This window comes from Megalopta genalis, chromosome 1 (assembly GCF_051020955.1).
Source record: "Megalopta genalis isolate 19385.01 chromosome 1, iyMegGena1_principal, whole genome shotgun sequence".
NCBI classification, from domain to species: Eukaryota; Metazoa; Arthropoda; class Insecta; order Hymenoptera; family Halictidae; genus Megalopta; species Megalopta genalis.
Genome location: NC_135013.1, coordinates 37,338,010 through 37,358,749, shown reverse-complemented (window position 1 = coordinate 37,358,749; position 20,740 = coordinate 37,338,010). Strand labels below are relative to the sequence as shown.

The 20,740-nt window shown below is 42.3% G+C and overlaps 1 protein-coding gene across 2 annotated transcripts in view; it reads right to left on the bottom strand.

Annotated features, from left to right (window-relative positions):
- LOC117218773 (uncharacterized) overlaps positions 1-19,892 on the bottom strand; it is a 39,520-nt gene extending 19,628 nt beyond the window's left edge. For both annotated transcript variants that reach the window (XM_033467417.2, XM_033467418.2), the window contains exon 1: positions 19,199-19,892. In XM_033467417.2, the coding sequence (XP_033323308.2) occupies positions 19,199-19,226 (28 nt within the window). In that variant the 5' untranslated portion in view covers positions 19,227-19,892. The remainder of the gene's footprint in view (positions 1-19,198) is intronic.
- Positions 19,893-20,740: the final 848 nt, after the last annotated feature.

The window sequence follows — 20,740 nt, the reverse complement described above, 5'->3', positions numbered from 1 at the left end:
CCACACATCCTAGTTTCGCATAATCCACGTTTACCTAAAAAGTCATTCATACTTCCATGCCCAGTTATCAAGAAACACACATATAAACTAGGTTCAAACTTAATCGTCTTCCATGCGGCACCAACCCGAAGGTTTATCCACACGGCCCCCATGGGCGTGGGATTGGGATACGCCCAATCAGCGCGTTCCCGCTAATGCGGAAACTGCCGGTACACTCCCAGGCTGCAGGTCCTAAAGAGTAGACAACCGGTGGTGCCGAGCGACTTTCCACGCTCTACCGTCTCTGCAGGACGGTGCCCGAGCTGAACGATGCGCAGCTCACCCGCCGAGACCCTGTAAAAAGGGGCCTCTGACCAGCATTTGGCCTTATCATTGGTCCCGCGAGGGTCTTACCCATGACCGGGCCGAGGCACTCCTCGGGGGCTCCCGGTCCCCACGGTACCAGTCAAGATCACTGGTTTGATCTTTCGTAGTGTTAGCTACTACCAGTTTGGAAGCCTACACTTCCGGTACTGGTGAACCAGCGCTTCGAGTGCGTGGAGTCGCTACTCTCCAAAGGCCCTTACAGGAATTGGCCGACTGAATCCGGCGAACCGTATCCAACCGACCTTTCAACCTGCAAGGGGACCTCCCCTGCGCCTCTGGACACCAGGCTTCTTCTTCTCTCAAACGCATTCTTCGCCAATACACTAAAACATTCATATGTCTCCTGATTCTCCAACACGCTCTTTACATCCACACTCCCATCATCACACACTTTCACAACACAGTCATTCAGATTACGGATATCATCATACCATCCACACTCAACTAACACATGCTTCCAATCCTCATGTGCTCTACCGCATCCACACATCCTAGTTTCGCATAATCCACGTTTACATAAAAAGTCATTCATACTTCCATGCCCAGTTATCAAGAAACACACATATAAACTAGGTTCAAACTTAATCGTCTTCCATGCAAATCGAACGTTCGTAATATATTCATACGTCACTCGCCCTTTTTCACTCTCATGCCATCTACGCTGCCATATCTCTATCATTCTCTCATTTATAAATCTCTCTCTTGTTCCTCCACCCCAGCAATTTCCTCATCATTCACAATCTCATTTTCGCCAACACTCACCATGCTTCCATTGCCAAATCATGCCTCTTCTTCTACATTCCATGCACCCGTCGAAACGGTTCTGCACACATTCAGACAAGCATACACAACCACTCGCTGTGTGACATCTATTCATAATATCTCTAGCATACTGAAATTTCATACTATCACACCATACACTAGCATCATACATCACACACGCTTCAAATAAACCTCTATAAATCACACGCATTTCTCACTCCCCATTCTCGCCTCATCACTCTACTCATTTGTTCAACCACTCCAGTTATTTTGTCTTTCAAACTTTTCAAATGTACTTTGAATTGCATTCTCTCACTCATCCAAATAGCTAAATATTTCACACACTCAACTCTTTTCATACCTTTATCTTTCATACGTACATTCGGGCTTCTGGTCATTGCCAAATTTCCTTTCATCATCAACATCACACTCTTAGATTCGGACACTCCTACTTTTTCTCCCCACTGATACACAATTCTCATCCATTCAGTTCCCTTTCTCTCCAGTTCCACTCGATTACGCCCTTCAATCATTAAGAACAAATCATCCGCATATGCAACACATTTACATCCTATCGCACTCAGATCCAAAAGCAAGTCGTTCCTAATAAACGGCCCTACTATGGATCCTTGCGGACAGCATCTGTAGTTACATCTGCAATTTGTCAGAGTGTCGATATAAATTGAAATTCAAACGAGATACAGACATCGCGACAGCAATTTCGTAACGCAGCAAACAGCCGGTTTATCTGTCGCTGCAGATTCAACCTTAAAAATCGGTTATCTTCGCTCGCCGTCGGTTATCAGCATTTCGAGAGATTCTACTTCGAAAATCGCTTTATCTGGATCAACTAGATATAGGCGATCCCGGTTCGCGTGGAATATGAAATCGGGGAGCACGTCAAGTCTATAAGGACGACCGGTGAAATTCGGGACGGACACTGTGCTCTCCGCGGCGGACAGGTGGAAATCCAGGTGCTTTCCATTTCTAACGATCGTCGATCACAGGTGGGACAGACAATCGTTACCGGGCTCTGTGAACCACAAAAACTACGATTTCTATTTTTTTTCCTTCTTCGCGCGCAACCATCGCTCCCACGCAAATCGCACTTTCAACCGGTTCGGTCAGCCTGCGCTGAGAGAAACCGACTCTCGGCCGAATCGATCCCGGCTGACTCGGTTTCGCGCTCAGTTTTTACGCGCTTTTGTTTCGAATATTCGCGTGTAGCGTGCGCCTGATCGCGGGGAAGAACTGTATTCTTCTCACAGATAATGATGATTGCCCGTTGATCGTGTTGATTCAACTTAGATCACAGCTGATGGGAACGACAAGAACTTCTGCGAAATTGTCATAATCGCCGTATCTGGTGCTTCGCATTCTCCAACCAGCATTCGGTTTGATAAAAATATCCAATTTTCTGCACGATTTTTCTCGGCACAAGGATATATTATCTAATATGAAGATGTTGATAGCGTTCAAAACCCTTGTCCATTCAACCATCTTTCTAGTCTAATTCGAAAGGGTCGTAAAAAAAAATATCATTGAAAGAATGAAATTATATTATAATCGAAAATTTCTAAAAGAAAAGATCTTAACAATTCAATTTCATCTAAAAGATTTGGTATAATTAATTTCATCCCTATTTAAAATTAATTCTAATCTAAATTCCTATTAAAAATCTGTTATAGTTTGAAATTTCTAACTAAATTTCTATCGATAAGCAATTATAATCTAAAATATTCTGATAAACATTTATCATTATTAAATTTTATATAAAAGATCTGCTACAATTAATTTCACCCCTATTTAAAATGAATTCAAATCTGTATTAAAAATCGATTATAATTTGAAATGTCTAATCAAATTTGTATTATCGAGCCATTGCAATCTAAAATTTCTGATTTCGCTATAATTTCTTCAAAAAATTCTAAACACATTTTATACAAAATTCAAAACAAGTTTCCATAAATCGTCTACCTAATACGCTGATTCTCTGTCAGGAAAAATATGATATATCTTTCTTCTGTTCTTGTAAAAATACGCGTTTATCCGTGTACATAAATAGATCGAATGGAACGAAATAAAAAAAAATAACCGTAGGAACTTTCGACCGAACAAATGCATCCGCAGCAGAAATCGAGGAGCCGTGTACGAAGATTCGGCGAATTCGTTCGACGAGATTCTCGAGCAGGAAATGGAGGGTGGCCGAGCTCGAAGGGCTCAGCCGCCACGCCCTACATCCGCAATGCACCCCCGGGGAGAGCCGGGGTGTCGCAGAGGGCCGTGGAAAAGGGAGCAGTGTCAGTCAGTCCATCGAGGGCGTACATGCGCACTTCCGCCGACTCCGAGCCACCTACGAATCATAGGATGCTGCGCTGAACCAATGGTGGGGAGATCCCCGCCATTGGCCGACTCTCATCTGTCCGAGCTTTTATCTCGTTTCCCTCTCCCGGGCTCCTTTAACCCCCCCTCTCGAGCCGCACCGTTCCCACCCTCCTTGCCTAGAGCCCCACCAGTTTCACCGTCTCTTTCTCCGATCCGCTTTATCTCCCCCTAGCCCTCCCCCGTTCTGCGGGCCAACTGTCTCTTTCTTCCTCTCTTCGTCACTCTTTTACTCCTGGCTACTTCTACGGACGTCGATACTCTCTTTCTGTCATCGTCCAGATTTCAGTTCCTAGGCATGACTTTTGACTTCACCATGCTTTGATATTCCTAGCGTTATTCGATAGATGGTCCAGGCTGAATTCTTCAGCTTCTAATAAATTTTGAGCAGGCTGTAATATTGTACGCTAATTATTGGTCCATCGTTCAGCCTTGCGGTACTCACTTCTGGGATTTTTAATAGTTTCTAGACGAGCACTGGTTTTTGATAGCACTATGTAGTTGGTTCACTATTGATTTAGATTACTATGATTTAGATTATAATGGCTTATCAGTAGAAATTTAGTTCGAAATTTCAGATTACAACAGATTTTTAATAGGAATTTAGATTAGAATTAATTTCAAATATAGGGATGAAATTAATTATACCAGATCTCTTTTAGATGAAATTGAATTGTTAAGATTTTCTTTTTCACTAGCTTTTGATAGCTTTTAACCGGTTATCTGTTGCTATCTCTTTGAAGTCTGTGTAAGTTACTGTAATTATTTTTGAATTTGTTCGTATTTTGTTTAAATACAACGCTTTTGTAAAATGTAATAAAGAATGTCGTAACACAAAATGTTGCCAGTATAGTACATACTCGTCAAAAACAGCTAATTGGTTAACAAGGATATATTTTACAAAATATATGTGATATTCTATATTAAATTATATATTTATAATTTATAACTGCGATACTTGATAATATTAACATTTATTTGTTCGACGATATAAAGCGCCTTATTTCGATTGTTCTAACGATCTATACTATTCTGTTTTATTACTATATTATTTCTCTTTTGTTTTATTATTCTCTTTTGTTGTCAGATTATTTAAGTATCCTTCAATTACTTCATCGCTTACTTTTTCTTTTATTGCAACTTGTTGCAACTATATAGCAACTATGTTGCACAATAGCGACAAATGACATAAAAAATAGAAAATAAAATAAAAAAAATGATGCAATAAGATATTGTTCAATTAGCTCTATTTTCAGTCGTAGAATTTATAGATCCTCCCACGTAACTAGGGCGGTCTATTCCACCCCGGGCATCCCCCGAATCCCACGCGTCTCGTCGCATTTTCGCCTCTCCCCTCGCCAGAGTTCCCCTTTTTTCATCTCTCCCCCATTCTCCGGCGGCCCCACCATTCTGCCTATCTCCGGCGCTCTCTTTTTCTCTCTCTCTCTTTCTCTCTGCTTGGCTCTATTTTCTCCGTTTCTCCCGAGGTTCGACCAGAGAGCGTCGTTCTCGTCCCTCTTTCTCCATCTCTTCGCTCGTCTCTCGTCGACCCAGCTGCTCTCCCTCTCCCGCCACCTCCCCTGGCCCCCGCCAACCCCTTCATCCCCGCTCTCTCCACGCTCGGATACACCCACGCAGCACGCAGGAGAAGCAAAGATGGCGGTCGGTTAGTGTGTTTCGAGAGTCGTAGCCCTGACAACCTTGGACCTACCCACCCGTGACACCCTGCGGCCACCCTCCGTTTGCCCGGTGACACATGCTTTTCGCATTTTGCATTTTCTTTTCTTTTCTTTTCTCCTCACTTTGCTTCTCTGCTCATCTCCTGCCTCCCGGCGTTCGCTTCCGGTCCGCCATCATGGATCTCGAAGATTTTTAGGCGTCAAAATCGCTGATCAACGACGGACCGTCTCATGGTCGACGAACCAGATTTCAATCGAAGCTACAAATCGATGCCAGATTTCAAACGAAACTAGAAATCGTTGCCAGATTTTCATCGAGAGGCTAGAAATCGTTGCCAGATTTTCATTGAAACTACAAATCCGTTGCCAGATTCTAATGGAAACCAGAGTCGAACATTATTCGACTTGTTTCGAATATTTATTTCCTCTAAGATAATTGCCCGGATGAATAATGATTATTATACATTTATAATTTATTATTATGCGAATTTATAATTTATTATTATGCGAATTTATTCATAAATATTATTTATGAATGTATTTAATTAAAATTAATTAAATTTGTTAATTAAATTATTCGAATAATTACGCGAACAATCCTTGACCGTTTTCTTTTTTCTGTATTTTTATAAGAATAGATTTTCGCGAATACATTCAGAACATTCTGTTACTTCTGTTCAAATCAATTGTTTCCTGTATGATTTCCTATTCAAACAAATTCTCATTTGAATAAAATTCATATCCGATTCGATATTTATATTTGACGGTGTCTCATAAATGAACTCTTCTTAAACTCTTTAAAAAAAAACTCTTTCTAAAAATCTTTACTCTCCTTAAAATTATCTCTTATCCGTTATCCGAATAAAATTCTGCTCAAAGCTGATCTAAGCCACGGAACAAGATAAGGTGCCAAGATGAATAAATGATGGAAGTATAACTGATTAAAATTCATAATGGAGGAAATGAATTTCTGTCAGACTTCTTCTTCGTTTCGTTACGAAGATGCTGATCAGCACAGTCAATTAACGGTAATAATTAACGCTAATAATTAATGCTAATAATTAACGCTAATAATTATCCCTAATAATTCACGCAAGTACGTGTAATCAGTATTCACGAACGGTAGAATCGATCGGATAACACGGAATCGAAACAATGTGCGATATTCTATGCATGATCAATTTGCAATGCACACATTCGACGCGCTCTTCGATTCTTAATTTCTCGTGGTCGCGCTGACAGTTGATATTGTTTCAAAGGGAAGCGTGCCTTCGATTCGAATATTCTGAAACGAGGAGCAGAGATCGAGGGAACAGTGATTCGGAACGAAAGTGTCTCTGCAGTACGATATCGAGCCGCGGTATCAGAATCATTAGACAGTATCGGATACGGTGATTAGTCTCTAATTTGACGGGTACAAAGTACGCCGTCGCGATGTCACCGAATACTTCAATGGAAGATTTAGTTGCCGAAGATCGGTATCGGCTCGTGTTCAAAGTGATTACACTTTGACCATCCAGATCTGCCCTATTGGGATTCGATTCTGCGATCTCGTACGATGATGTTATCTCCGGTATCTGGCTTGTTAGATACAATAATGCTACGTCATGTCGGTGTAACCGGTTACGTTCTCTCTCTCTCTCTCTCTCTCTCTCTCTCTCTCTCTCTCGAGCGACGAATTAACCGATAGTGTGTTATAATTAACGCGCTGCGAGATAATTGACAATTATTCCAATATATTTCGGAAATGTTCCGTTTTGTCGTACGTTGTAATTGAATCGTTAACTGCTTGCACTATAACGAGTCCGACTCGCGACGGAGATTTCGCGGATAATTTAGTAAATGGGAATGTTATTTGTAGATCGCGGATCTTTATGCAAAATGAAACTTATCTACATCAAGTGCAACAAAGTCAAATAAAAATTTCTTTCTTTAATAATTGAATCTGTTGAAAACAGCACATGGATGTCCTTAAACTTTTTTAATCTTTCCACTGTCTAAAATCTCAGCTGCCCATTTTCATTATAAATAATGATCATTGACGATAATTATATCGATTTCTTTTATATCGAACCAAAATTTCGTTATCCCGTTATCAAAATCTGTCGTTAAAAATTGTTACAGAAACGAGTGAAATTGATAAGTCATTTAACATATGAGTCTTATTTTTCTATATTAAAGCTGTTGTTCACATTGTTGGAAAAATTGTGAGAAATTTGAATAAACTCGGTTTTACCATCGTTACGAAGTAACACGTGTCGCGTTCTCATGAAAGAAATGCGATTTTCCATTACTATAGGACAATTTAACCGAGTTAAATCGATTCCATAAAAATGCTAAAACGAGAGAAAAATTTCTAAATAATCTGAAATATTTAATTGCATTCGATGTGCATTTGCCAGTGTCGCAAGCTGTCGGCGGAGAGTTTCTGTCTAGAAACAGAAACCAGGCACAAAAATATCTTCGTTTTATTCTGATATCTTAAATCCAGATATTCTGTTTCGAACACCCACTCATTCTCGAATATTTCTGCAAAGTCTGGATCTCGAGGAGGTTCGCTCGCAATCGATAAATATGTAGGTACGTCGAGCGATTCCTCGATTCGACCGAGCCGGTGGTGACGATGCGTCGTCATCGAACGGATTTCGAAACACGCCGCTATCTCGCCGTGATCATAATCGACGGGCTTTCTCCGAAAACGGCTGATCTGCCTGGTGTGTAAACACGAGAAGACGACCTCTGGCATCGGAACAAACAGAAGAAAATGAAAAAGACGTTCGAGCGTCCTCGTCAGACGAGCCGAATCCCGAAAACAGATATCGACCGACAATTTACGCCTCGATCCGTTACCAGAGCCTCCGAGAAACCAAAAAAACGCTTACATATTCTGAGGGACCTTGGACGAATTCTGAGAGACCTTGGACGAAGTCTGAGAAATTGTTACGTTGCTGCTTGTACTCGCCGAAATGCCGAGATTTATCTCGAGAATCATTAGACGATCGAGAAGATTGTTTAAAAAATTATTACAAATAAACTAGGAATACTTTATTACACTTATACTAGGAATGAAAACTGTTCTGTCCATAGAACCTCCAAAAATCAAAGTATAAAAATTTGCTGTAACGTGTGCTTTAATAAAAAGTTGGCATAACGTGAACTTTAATTTTTAAAAATTGCTGTAACGTGTGCTTCGATCAAAATCAAAATTGTTCATAGATCGAAAGTAGACTGCGGATCTTTCTGTAAAATAAAAATTGTGTTCTTCGATTGGAAGAAAAAGAATGTAACTCTTTAAAGAGTTGTAAATAGATCGCGGAACTTTGTGCAAAATAAAAATTGTACAAAATTAAATGCATAAAAATGTAAGTAAAATGAAAATGTATTTCCTCTTTCAATGATTGTAGAAATTTGAAAATAATAACTTCGTCTTTAATTGCTTCCAATGTCTTCACAGTTCTGTATCTGATCTGCCAAATCTTTTTCTAAACGCATAAAATCCGTACTCTGAACATAATAGCGCCAAATTCTTATAATAGCGTCACTGTTTTCCCTTCCATCTACTAATTGCTGCCATAAGCGCATAAAATCCGCGGTCTAGTTATAAACAATAGAATAAAGTTGCCAAATTTCTGTAATAGCGTCGCTGCTGTTTTCCGTCCGATCTACTCATTGTTGCCGTAAACGCATAAAATCCGCGGTCTGGTAACAAGTGTACATGGAAAAAACAAGTGTTAAAGTGCGCGGAGAATAATGAGAATAACAGTACAGCGATGCTGACACAAACTGTGGCATACTATTCGATAATATCGAATGTGTACGCGGTTTGTTGAGAGGGAACAGAAGAAGGCATAATCGAATCGAAGCCCCGCTTTATCGCGCGGCTCGCGATTCGCTGGATATTTATGAAAATGGAAGTCGCATGCGTAACGCTGCTTTCGTATTTACGCGTCGGGTGATAAATGGGAACGGCGTTTCTCACGTTTACGGGATTCTCTTGGGAACCACGGGGCCGGATCGGGCAATAAACGGTATGGAAAATGAAAGGCGGCCACACGGGGATCGAAGCCGCGGAAAAACTCCTTTTTCTCAGGCCGACAGTGAAACCAGAACGAATTTGTAATTGCGACATTCTAATTTTTCCGCGGCCGGTTTCTCCACGGTTCGACAGAACACGGCCAACGGGGCCGGAACATGCCTCGTTCGTCAATTTCGTTGCCCGACTATGGATCTTCTGGATCAATTGTTACACAGAGAAGCAGAAAATTAACAGATTCGAGACGTTCTGGGTACTTTCGTTGAGCACATAGTGCAACATTGTTATTAGAGTGCATTTTGGAGCACATTTTTCAGAGCTGCATGCTAGAGCAAATTTTTTAGAGCTGTATGCTAAAGCAAATTTATCAGAGATGCATGCTAGAGCAAATTTTTCAGAGGTACATACTAGAAAACATTTTTCAGAACTGCATGCTAGAACAAATTTGTCAGAGCTGCGTGCTAGAACAAATTTGTCAGAGGTGCAGGCCAGAGCAAATTTGTTAGAGTTTCATGCTAGGGCAAATTTTTCAGAGATGCTTACTAGAGCAAATTTTTCAGAGATGCTTACTAAAGCAAATTTTTCAGAGATACGTGCTAGAGCAAATTTGTCAGAGATGCACATGCTAGAGCAAATTTTTCCAAGATACATGCTAGAAAACATTTTACAGAGCTGCATGCTAGAACAAATTTGTCAGAGGTGCAGGCTAGAGCAAATTTGTTAGAACTGCATGCTAGAGCAAATTCGTTAGAGTTGCATGCTAGAGCAAATTTTTCAGATGTACATGCTAGAGCAAATTTTTCAGAGATGCTTACTAGAGCAAATTTTTCAGAGATGCATACTAGAGCAAATTTTTCAGAGATGCTTACTAAAGCAAATTTTTCAGAGATGCGTGCTAGAGCAAATTTTTCAGAGATGCATGCTAAAGCAAAGTTCTCTCTTTAATCGCGTGCTGATATTCATTCAAGAGAGAAGCTACGTCGAACGATGATCATGCTGGAGTAGAAGGGTTCTTAAATCTCGTTGAATGGTTCGATTGTATGAAATTTTCAGAACGCCTCGCTTTGAATACATGAGATTATTATTCAGTCTAGTATGCGCTTGGGGTCCTAGACAGTTGCGTGTGCTATAAATGCATAAAATCCGCAGTTCAGTAATTACCACATTGCGGATTTTCCGCGATTACAGCGAATTCGAATGGGCGGAACGTAATAACTGAAAGACTTAATTCTGTCTAATTGACGTTCTCGTTTAATGGAACCTTTAACAAGGGGAACGGATCGTGTGTTTACTTTGCGGATTAGTTCGCGGGGAACGGGGCATGTGCTTTAACGGGTCTGACAGCTTCGCCGATTCTTTATCTGTTTTTTCGAAAGAAGCTGTAATTTATCAGATTTCGTGTAAATAGAATGGAACTTGAATTCTTTTGGATACTTTGAACAGACTCAATTTGTAAAATTGGCTAGGTGAAATACCGAAAAATGACAAAGATACCAAACTCTTACACTGTCCTTAATTCATTGAAATTATTACAAGAAGAGGCAGTTTTATTTAATTTAGCGTTTCTTATAATTAATTAAGACAGTTTTTATTTTGCATAAAGATCAAACAAACGAATAACATTCACATCCAGTAAATCATGCCCGTGCACTTCGCCACTGACGCGTTATTGTAATGCAAGGAGTTAATAAAAATTATGAACGTTGAAATTAAGTGGATCTGTACAGCTTGCAGTGTACGAAATCGATCTAAAGACCTCGTAGAGGACAACCCTTACCGCTATCAAGCCCGATTTTGGCGCGACGATCTCATTTCAGTTTCTTATCTCTGTTTCTTATCTCTCCGTACCCTTCCGAGCAAACTTCCACGATGAAAAGCCTCGGAAATTTTCGAGGGCGAAACACGCCCGATCAATTATTCAGCAACGTAGGACCAGTCTTGGTGATTAACCACGTGGAACGAGCGTTATCGACGGCCGGATTGGCCGCGGAATGAAGCAACTAACCCAAGGAAAGGGGGTAAGAAGCAAGTGTCTTCGCGGCCAAGCGACAATAATCGTCCCGCGGTTTGAAGCGTAGTTAACTATAACCACATCTAAAGCCCTGAGAAATTACCCTCATGAATTTAATAAATCCCGGGGATGATCGACCGTCCCCTGCCGCGCCTATGGCTCGCCGCGCCGCGGGGGTGGCTCGCCGCGCCGCGGGGGTGGCTATATACGTGTCAACGAGTTCTTCTCCGGTTTTACGATTGGCCGGGGAGCCGGCTTGTCCGCGTGTAAGAATGTCACGGGAAACAATCTGCCAGTATACGTGGCCCAACCGTGTCTTTCCGCATGTACCTTAGAAACACGGTTGTTATACTTACTGCCCCGCGTTATGGATCGGCCGCACACTACACGCCGGACAACTCTCTATTCGCCTCTCTCTCTCTCTCTCTCTCTCTCCTTCTCTCTCTTCCTCTCTCTCCCTCGGTTTCTCTATAATTTTCTCTTTAGTTCTATTCTTCTTTTTTCTTGCTATCTCGATTTTTTTATATACTTCTCTCGTTTTCTATCTCAATTTTTTCTCTATTTCCCTTTTTCTATATCTCTATTTTTCTTTATTTTTCTCTCTATTTTTGTCTTGCTCTCTATCTCAATTTTTCTATATTTTTCTCCCTATTTCGCTATCTCTATTTTTCTATATTTTTCTCCCTATTTCTCTCTCTCTATTTTCTATATTTTTCTCTCTATTTCTCTATTCCTATTTTTTAACATTTTTTTTCTATTTCCCTATATTTTTCTTTCTATTTTTCTATCTCTATTTTTCTTTGAATTTCTCTATCACTATTTTTCTATATTTTTCTACATTTTACGAGAACAGAAACGGATGATTTTGGGCGATTTTTCAACTGGCAGAATTGGTTCGTCGATTCTTATGCTGCTCCGAACCGAAACTATATTTTCGCGGCAGTCTTTCATGCGACCTTCCGCCAGCAACACCTTGTCTTCTCAACTGTTCTTTTTTGTTGTTTTCCTCGGGGCGATGACCCGAGTCAAAATGTCCCGAAACGGCCATGAACTCGAGATCGATCGATATCACAAACAAATCAATCGTGACTGGCACGAAATTAAAAAAAATTCTTATTCGACACTTTTACCTACCGGAATCCTTATTAATAAACTTTTCAATCGCCGCCGCATGTAATTTGTTGTATTCTCAGTTTTATTCAGCTATTTTTCGAAACATATTTTTAAAAATATTTTGAAGATTCTTGCACGCTTATTAACATTTCTGTTGTTCCTATTACGAGAATACGTTGTTCCTATTTCCGAGAACTCAGTAATTAAACGAACGATTTGAATAGTTTCAATAATCCGGGTCAACATTGACACAGCCACCGCTTCGCGAGGACTGATAAAGCGGTAGACGAAACCTGCTAGGTGACCTGCGAAATGTTAAGAAAGAAGGTGGCGGGTTGCAATATTTTCCTAATCGTACCGACGATATCAATTGATGCAAGGGGTTTTCTCTAAGTCCGGGGACTTTGATGCCGGAAGAGAGAAGCCGAAACGTTTTTGCCCGGTCGTTAACGAGCCCTAAGCTAATTGGAATGTTTCGAGAGGGAAGGCTGCTGACTGTGGGGTGAGAAAAGGGAGTGGTTGGCTTAGCACGCCACGCCCTAATTCGGCTTTTACGGGTCCGTAGCCCGGTGTTTTGCCCCGTGAAAATGTAATTCCCTCGGTTATTCACTTCCGAACGAATCTGGGGCTCTCCGGACGACGATTGACAAATTATTGGCATCTCTACAAACGGGTACATCATCTTAGAGAATATTTCTTTCAATCCTGGAGTCATATTATCTCATCTATTTCTTCACTTTTCGTTAAATACACACAAATCACGTTGCTTAGAAAATCATTTAAGATTCTGGAGTGTCAATGGAGCGCCAATAGCCTTGGAGATTTAAAATTTCAGAATATGGAACTCTGATAACCTTGGAAATCTATAATATAGAGTTCTAATATCCTTGAAAATTTAGAATCTCGAGTTTTAGAATTTAAAGTTCTGATAACCTTAAACCAATCAAATCCTAATATCCTAAAATCGAGGTCCAACGCCCACGAAAATCTAGAATCTAAGGGTCCAATATCCTTAAAAATCGTGTTCTAATAGCCTGGAAAATTAAGAATCACGAGTTCTAGAATCTGAAGTTCTAATATCCTCGAACATCCTTAAAAATCGGAAGAATCGAGTACCAACATTCTTGAAGATCTACAAATGCGAGGTTGAATCTGTTGTTATAGCTACAATTAGCTACATTCGGATGCTATTGCCACGCGCGTATTATCAGCAGATTTTAAGATAACAATAGCCTTCGGAGCATGAATTGGAAATAAATTACTCGAACGAGGCTCGACCAATCGACTAATTCCACTTCGCTGGAAGCGATCCGAACGGTGTCGTCTCCTACGAAGTTATCTCTCGGGCCCGGGACACGAGAGATCTCCCGCGTCCGATGTTATCATCGATCGGCCGTCCGACGTGTGGCAATGGCGACCGGCGGCGACGCCACGGTCCGAAATCGACAAAGATGGGAGAGGCGGTGGAAACGAAAGCTTACGAGATAACGAGATTACGCGGCGAATCGCGGGTGACGCAATCCGAGTGCCACAGTTTCCAGGAAGCCCGTATCGATTTATTTTTTCGCTCGCGCCGCTCGATAGCCGTGATTCGCGACCAAGCCTGCGGGAACCGAAGGTGAGAGACGAGCTCTTTCGCCTGAGATCTCGCGAGTCGCGTCGCGTAGCGTCGCCGACAGGCCTCGCTTACGTGTCCCCTAATCTCGGCCGAGCCGAGAGCGTCGAGGGACATTCGAGAGAACACCGAATGGTAGCGCCGAGTCCACGACGATAAGGACCTTCCGCGCCTATCCTTATCTGCCGTTACGTCGAAGAATCCCGTTTCCCGCGAACCATCTGACTCGATGCTTCCCCATTCATCGGGCCAACACCCTCGCTCCACCCGGTCTCTCAACGGTTTTTTAATTTTGTGGACGCTGCACCGCGAACTCTCAACGCAATCTTCCAATACAAATCTGCTGTTTTCATCCTAGATTAAAGCATCTCTTCTGAACCACGGTTTTTCCATATTACACACATACTTTATTGCAACGTATAACGTGTGGAATTGTATCTGTTGTAATTTTTAACCAATAAGTATCCCCTGTTTATACTAACTGTATAGAAACTGTTTGATAGTAACGAAGCTGGTACTGTTTAAGTTGATTTGGTATAGTTGATCTCAGGTATAGCAATTTTTGTGGCGCCTCAGAGGCGCCGTTCGACTGCAAAGGGTTGATAAATATTTTAGTGACTCTGCTTGTTTAATCTGACTTCGATATTTGTTATCAGCACAACCGCTTGATCGTTCTAAAAGTATTAGACTTATATTTTTAAATGTAATTATGTCTTTAAATATAGTTGTATTTTTAGATATAGTTATATATTTAGATATAATTGTATTTTTAGATATAATTGTATCTTAAAATATAGCTGTATTTTTAAATATAGTTATATTTATAAATACAATTACATTTGTACATATAGTTACATTTTTAAATATAATTATAATTTTTTATTCGTCCATATTTCCTCGTAGATACCCTAACTATTTTTGTCTTGTATGTCGTTCTATTATATTTATATTCGTCCTTCACGAAATGTCTAAGTTATCGCAGCTTTGTATTCGCACAGTTTTGGTCAAAAGTCGAAGATTTTCTACAAAAGATTCTCTAATAGATTTACCGTGCAATTTGTGCGGTTAAGTATTACATACGTCCAAGAATTTCACGAGTTTGTATTTTATTGAATAAGAAATGCTAGTCTGTGATTCATTTAGTCGTTTATCTTCGTCATTGTCCGTAAAGTTCGTTCTTCGTTAAATATGGACGATCGCATGACCTAATGTCTACGAAAATGTCTACAGATGAGGAAGAGTTGGTGAAACTTGTCCAATAAAGCGGAGCACAATTTATGTGCTACAATAATGACTGGGGAACTAATCGTTATTAGAGGTTAGTGAACCAACAGATTTGTATAATACTTCTAGATAAATTTTCTAGAATTTTATACGAATCAAGTTTAACTAATAAATGTTTTATTTTATTTGGATACAAAATTTTATTCTATTCTATCTATAAAACTTTTCATTGTATCTGGAGTATTTAAATTCCTGCTTTTTAAGCGACAATCTCGATGATGTTTTCCAAACAACAATGTTAAGGCAATTTTCTTAGTTCCAATAGCATTCTAATTTCTTTTTACTCTAACGCGTGTTATCTTTCAGTTGACAAAGGAATTCTTTCAATTAGAATTTTTGTGAAACGACACATAGAAATGTGAATTTGCATAAGTGTTTACAAAAGTGTTAACACTTCATTTACTATGATAAATTGTTACCCTTTGTTTTCAGTTTTAGTAACATTAAACCTCCCCGGTACTATAATTGACTGACATAATAACGCTGCGCAAGGGTAACAATACAGAATTTTATTCAGTCTTGACAATTTTATTCAGTTTTGTCGATTTTATTCAGTCTTGTCGATTTTATTCAGTCTTGTCGATTTTATTCAGTCTTGATGTTTTTATTCAGTCTTGACAATTTTATCTAATTTTGCCAACTCTATTAAAGGGTACGCATGACTTCAGGAATCAATTGAAGTATTTCCAACGAAAACATTTCTACAACGCGAGCAATCTCAAAATCCAGAATACGAAACTTAGAAAAAGTATGAAACATTTAGTGTTAATTGAATTAATCTGATTACGCGTTCATTTGATTAACGCGTTAATCTCATAATACAGCGAACCTCTTTCGACGAATCGATTGAAACAGCCTGCCGCCATCTAAACGCGATCGAGTGTTCGCGATACCGTGATCGAAGTCCGCGGGGATGTTGATCGATCCTCTGTTGAGCCGGTCGGCAACATTGACACAGAAAACGAAGAAAATCCATCGCGGAATTAATGGTGGGACCCGGGATCGGCAGATACCGATCGACATTTCGTGCGTTAATCGAAAAGCCGCGAGATAAGAGGGCCGAGCTGTCGATAGATAACGATCATCCGTTGCGCGTTCGACTCGTTAGCCAGCTAAATTCGGTCGTTTCCTGTTGCGATCGGCCGCGGAAACGTTTCCCAGGCTCCTGATGGGTGATGGGGCCGACGTTAACGCCGCGGTTAGCTCGATCCCGGAACAATGCCGCGCCTCGTTAAGAAAATCAGACACCGGGTATACGATACGCCGGCTCCGACGTTTTTTTCTCCCTCGTTTTCGCGGCGTTCGACTGATCCCAACAGACTCGGCGGTCTCCTTGACTCGGCATCGACGCGAAAATAAACCGAAACACGGTTTCGAGGATCGAGAGCCGCGGGATCGAGGACACCGGGGGATCCTATCTGCGAATCGTCGCGACGTTTCTCTCGCGCTGTTGATACCACGAACTTCAGATATTTCCCGAGATAATCATCTACATCGTCGCGTTCGACGCTCTCTGCGCTGATTCAAGGATCAAAGTACAGCTCGGAGAATAGTTTCGCGATCTGTAGAATCTGTCTCCGAACAGGATTCTGCAGGTTTTGACAAATTATTGTTGACCGAAAACGTTGCCGAATTTTTTGCGCGACCTCTTTCGGAGCTGCGTCGATTGTGATCTATTTATGATGTTCGTCGCTAAAGAAAAAGATCGTGCGCGATGTTCTTTCGGAGAGTTTGCCGAGGTCGTTGTTTACTAAACAAGAGATCACAATCGTTAGACTTTGTCCGTTTGCAGTGTTTTCTTAAGAGACGAGGAATTTTTCTGCTGACTCTGGTTCCGTGACTTTGGTGCTTGAATGTTAATCAGAAAACGACAGAGCGCTATTTCACTTTAGCACTAGAAATCACTGACGTAACGACGCCTCGCGAGAGCAACGATACAGATTCATTTTTCTTTTATCTCCAGTTTTTCGCCAGTTTTGTTACCAGGACAATTTCTCTACAACGCCGGTAATTTTGAAATAAAAGAAAATATGAATCCGGTCGATCCGACCGACACGATTAGTGTCAATAACCGTTTCAGTCGCAGGGGTCATTGAAAAAACGCGGTCAAAAAATGCCGAACAGCGCGATAACGTTCGTCTTAATACGCGTACCATTAGTTTATAAATATTTCAAGTTTTGCGCAATAAGAATTATTTGAGAAGATAACAATGAAATACAAAAATACAAAATGTGCCAGTTGTATCATTTACATTTAAAAAAACATCTGTGCGATGTACGCGAGAGTCAGTATAATTAAGCGCGCTACCATAGCGTACAAATGTCTCGGGATTTTTCGAAGCAAAATTTAAACAGCGCGATCGCGTTCTTTGGACCGAAACGGTTAAATTAATTTCAATTTGCGTGTGTCGCGTTATAAGAATTGGAACTCTGAATTTGCTTCGCAACTTCGGTGATCTTCGAATGAAAAACGTGGAACGTTTAACATCAAAGAAAACGTCCACGTTAAGATTTTCGGAAAACGATTCTAAGAAGATAACATCGGCGCGTGTCCACGACTCCACTTTACCACGAACAATCGAGCGTGTCAAAAATCTGCTGACGTTTTAACAGACACGGGAGATAAAAACACCTTTTAACTGGAAGTCGGCTCGAGGGACCCGATATTTCGCGCATGAATCACAAAGCGATCGATCCCTGAGATATTTTCCTCAGTCCGGTGACAAATAAACCGACAAAGAGGAGCCGAAAACGGTTTTCTCACGCAAAGTTTCCACCCGCACCGACGAGAATGGGAGAAAAACAGAGAGAGACAGAGAAACGCGCAACATTGTTTCTCGTGCCTAGATCGTGACGACGATTTGTTTTCGTTCGCGATCTACGATCTCGCCGGCAGATCATCTCGAAACAGCTGCAATACAATCTCCGGCGACTTATCTGACGATAACGCGACTCCTTTCTAATTAAGACCTCTGTTCCACTGTTTAGCCGTCGATCCTCCTGATAGATCATCTCGCCGCTATCGCGATCCATTAGGAAAATGTAACGACCCAGACGATCTACGTTTTCGCGCGATAACGGGCATCTTTCACGTCCGGCCGGAGACGTCAACGGGAGGCTCGTGGTCACGAGAACGTGTTTGTCCATTGCAACGTTCATTAGAATGTAATTATACACGTAATGAGTGGACTGCGGGCCTTTAGTACGCCTGCTGCCACGTCGTTCGCGTATGGGTGACACTTTCCATCTTTTAATTTAGTTCTCGCTGTCCGAGCAACTTTTTAACTTTAGCTGCATCATTGAGATTTTTGGTGGATACTGTATTTCATAGATTGCTCTCTTAAAAATGTTATCGTTGGAATATTTCTTCTAATTGATGTATAACGAAATCGGGGTTATATCTGTTATTGATGTTATATCAATGATCAACGATACAACATTAGTAAACATCCGCATTAGTAAATCGAAACGCAGAAATAACAAAATCATCGTCTGAATCCTTAAAAGATCTAAGTCACCGTGCTTTTCGTTTCTTAGATCTTCTTAAAAATGTTATTTTAGATAACTAGAATATTTCTCCTAATCGAAAAACGTTGAAATCAGCGCTTTATCGAAGAAATTCGTCGATCTAACGGTACCAAACATCCGCATGAATATCCATCAACGAGATCATCGCCTCTGACCCCTAGAATAGCCTAGAATAGATCTCCGTTGAAATCTCCTAACGACGATCCGAGAAAAATTCGCGACGCCGCTAAAAGCTGACCCACAAAGTCCGCGTAGTCTGCTAACGGAACCGTCCGAGCAAGATCGATCACAGGCGGGGCCGGTATATCCCCCTAGGATCTAGCATTTCGCGGCTCTGGATCCCGAGGATCCCGGAACGCGTGTTATCCCGAGTCCTATCGCTATTGCATGCCCTCCCTAATAAGTCTAAATCGATACGCACCTACCTTTCGTCGAGTAATCCATGTAGGCCATCCACAGCGTTGCGAAGCACTTATGTGGTCCCAAGGTCGGTCCCGGTCACACTTAACATTCGAACAAACCAGGGACGTTACACTTAACACGACCCCCCCATGGGGGGCTGCACACGTTCCACCGTGCCTCGACAGAGATCTTTGAACAAATCCGCACCGAGTCCTGAAGTCCTTGAAGCCAACGGTCGATCCGGTTCGGCGACGTCACCCGGACACCCCCTCAGGGATGCGAGGACGGACGGCAGCCTCTCGAATAATGAGACGGTGGGCACCCTCTTGTCGAAGCGAGCTCGACGAAGACTCCCGGATGACGATCCAATCCTGGACCGTTGACCGATCGTGCTGCTAGCCAAGGATCCGTTATCCAGGCGTATAGACTAGGACACGAGACACCACCGATTGCTATACCAGGGATAATCACCACTGTGCGAAGAACCAACGATGCGACGCGGTCGAAGGACGACGGACGAGTAAAGGACTCGCTGGTCGGACTGGGAGAACTGGCCGCGACCAGCGAACGGTCTCCCTCCGGAGGACCGAGAGGAGAGGGGGAGCACACGACCACGAGAGAACAAGTTCTGGAGTGGGCGAGAAGCAAGGTCCACGAGAACAGATCAAGCCAAGTCGACTAACCACTGAGAAGTGACACGACTCTACTGACAATTTCTCCCTGGCGTACGGTCTGAGCTCATCATCATCCCTCCCACTCTTACCTGCTCTCTTTCACCGGGTATCCCTTGTCTCCCCACCGCGATTCTTCACCCTACCAGAACAGCGGATCACTCGCTCCCCCACTTTCTCTCTCTCTCTGCCCCAGGGTCTCTTACCCCCACCCCCGGGATCCACGGTACCGCGCGTACGCCCCTCTATCTCGATCCGTCGCTCCTCCGGACCCTGCTCGCCTCTCTATTTGCTCTACGAACGGTCCCGTATGTCCATCCTCGTCCGATCTCCGTGTTGCGGTCATCCCCACCCTTCTTTCTCTCCTCGTTTTCCTCTCCTCCTCCTCCTCCTCCTTCTCCTCCCTCTACGGACCGGGTTCCAGCTCCGTCGTCGCCGCTCGGGAACCCTCTCCTTTCAGCGTCTCGCTCTCTCCGCCCCCGTAACGTCGCGCTCTCCTCCTCGCGCCGTGGGACTAATACTCCCCCACTATTCTCCCGACACGAGACTGTCTTCGTCCGGATCGCTCCTCTCTTTTTTTCTCCACCTGCCGCCCGGCTACGTCTGCCGCCGTCCGTGCCGGTTCTCTCCGGGGACTACTCTCCTCTCTATCGTCACCCCCACCACGCCGAAGACACGATCCTCTCGCGACGATTTTCTCTCTCTTCTGCTTGGATCGACGCCGATCCCCACCATCCGGCTCGGTTAGCGGTGTTTGTGGGTGGGCTTGGATGTCTGTAGGGAGTTTCTCTTTCTCTCTTTCTCTCTCTCTCTCTCTCTCACTCGCTCTCGATCTCGCTCTTTCTCGCGCAGTGTGCGCGACTCTTGGATCCGTCCACAGACACAGACAGGGCT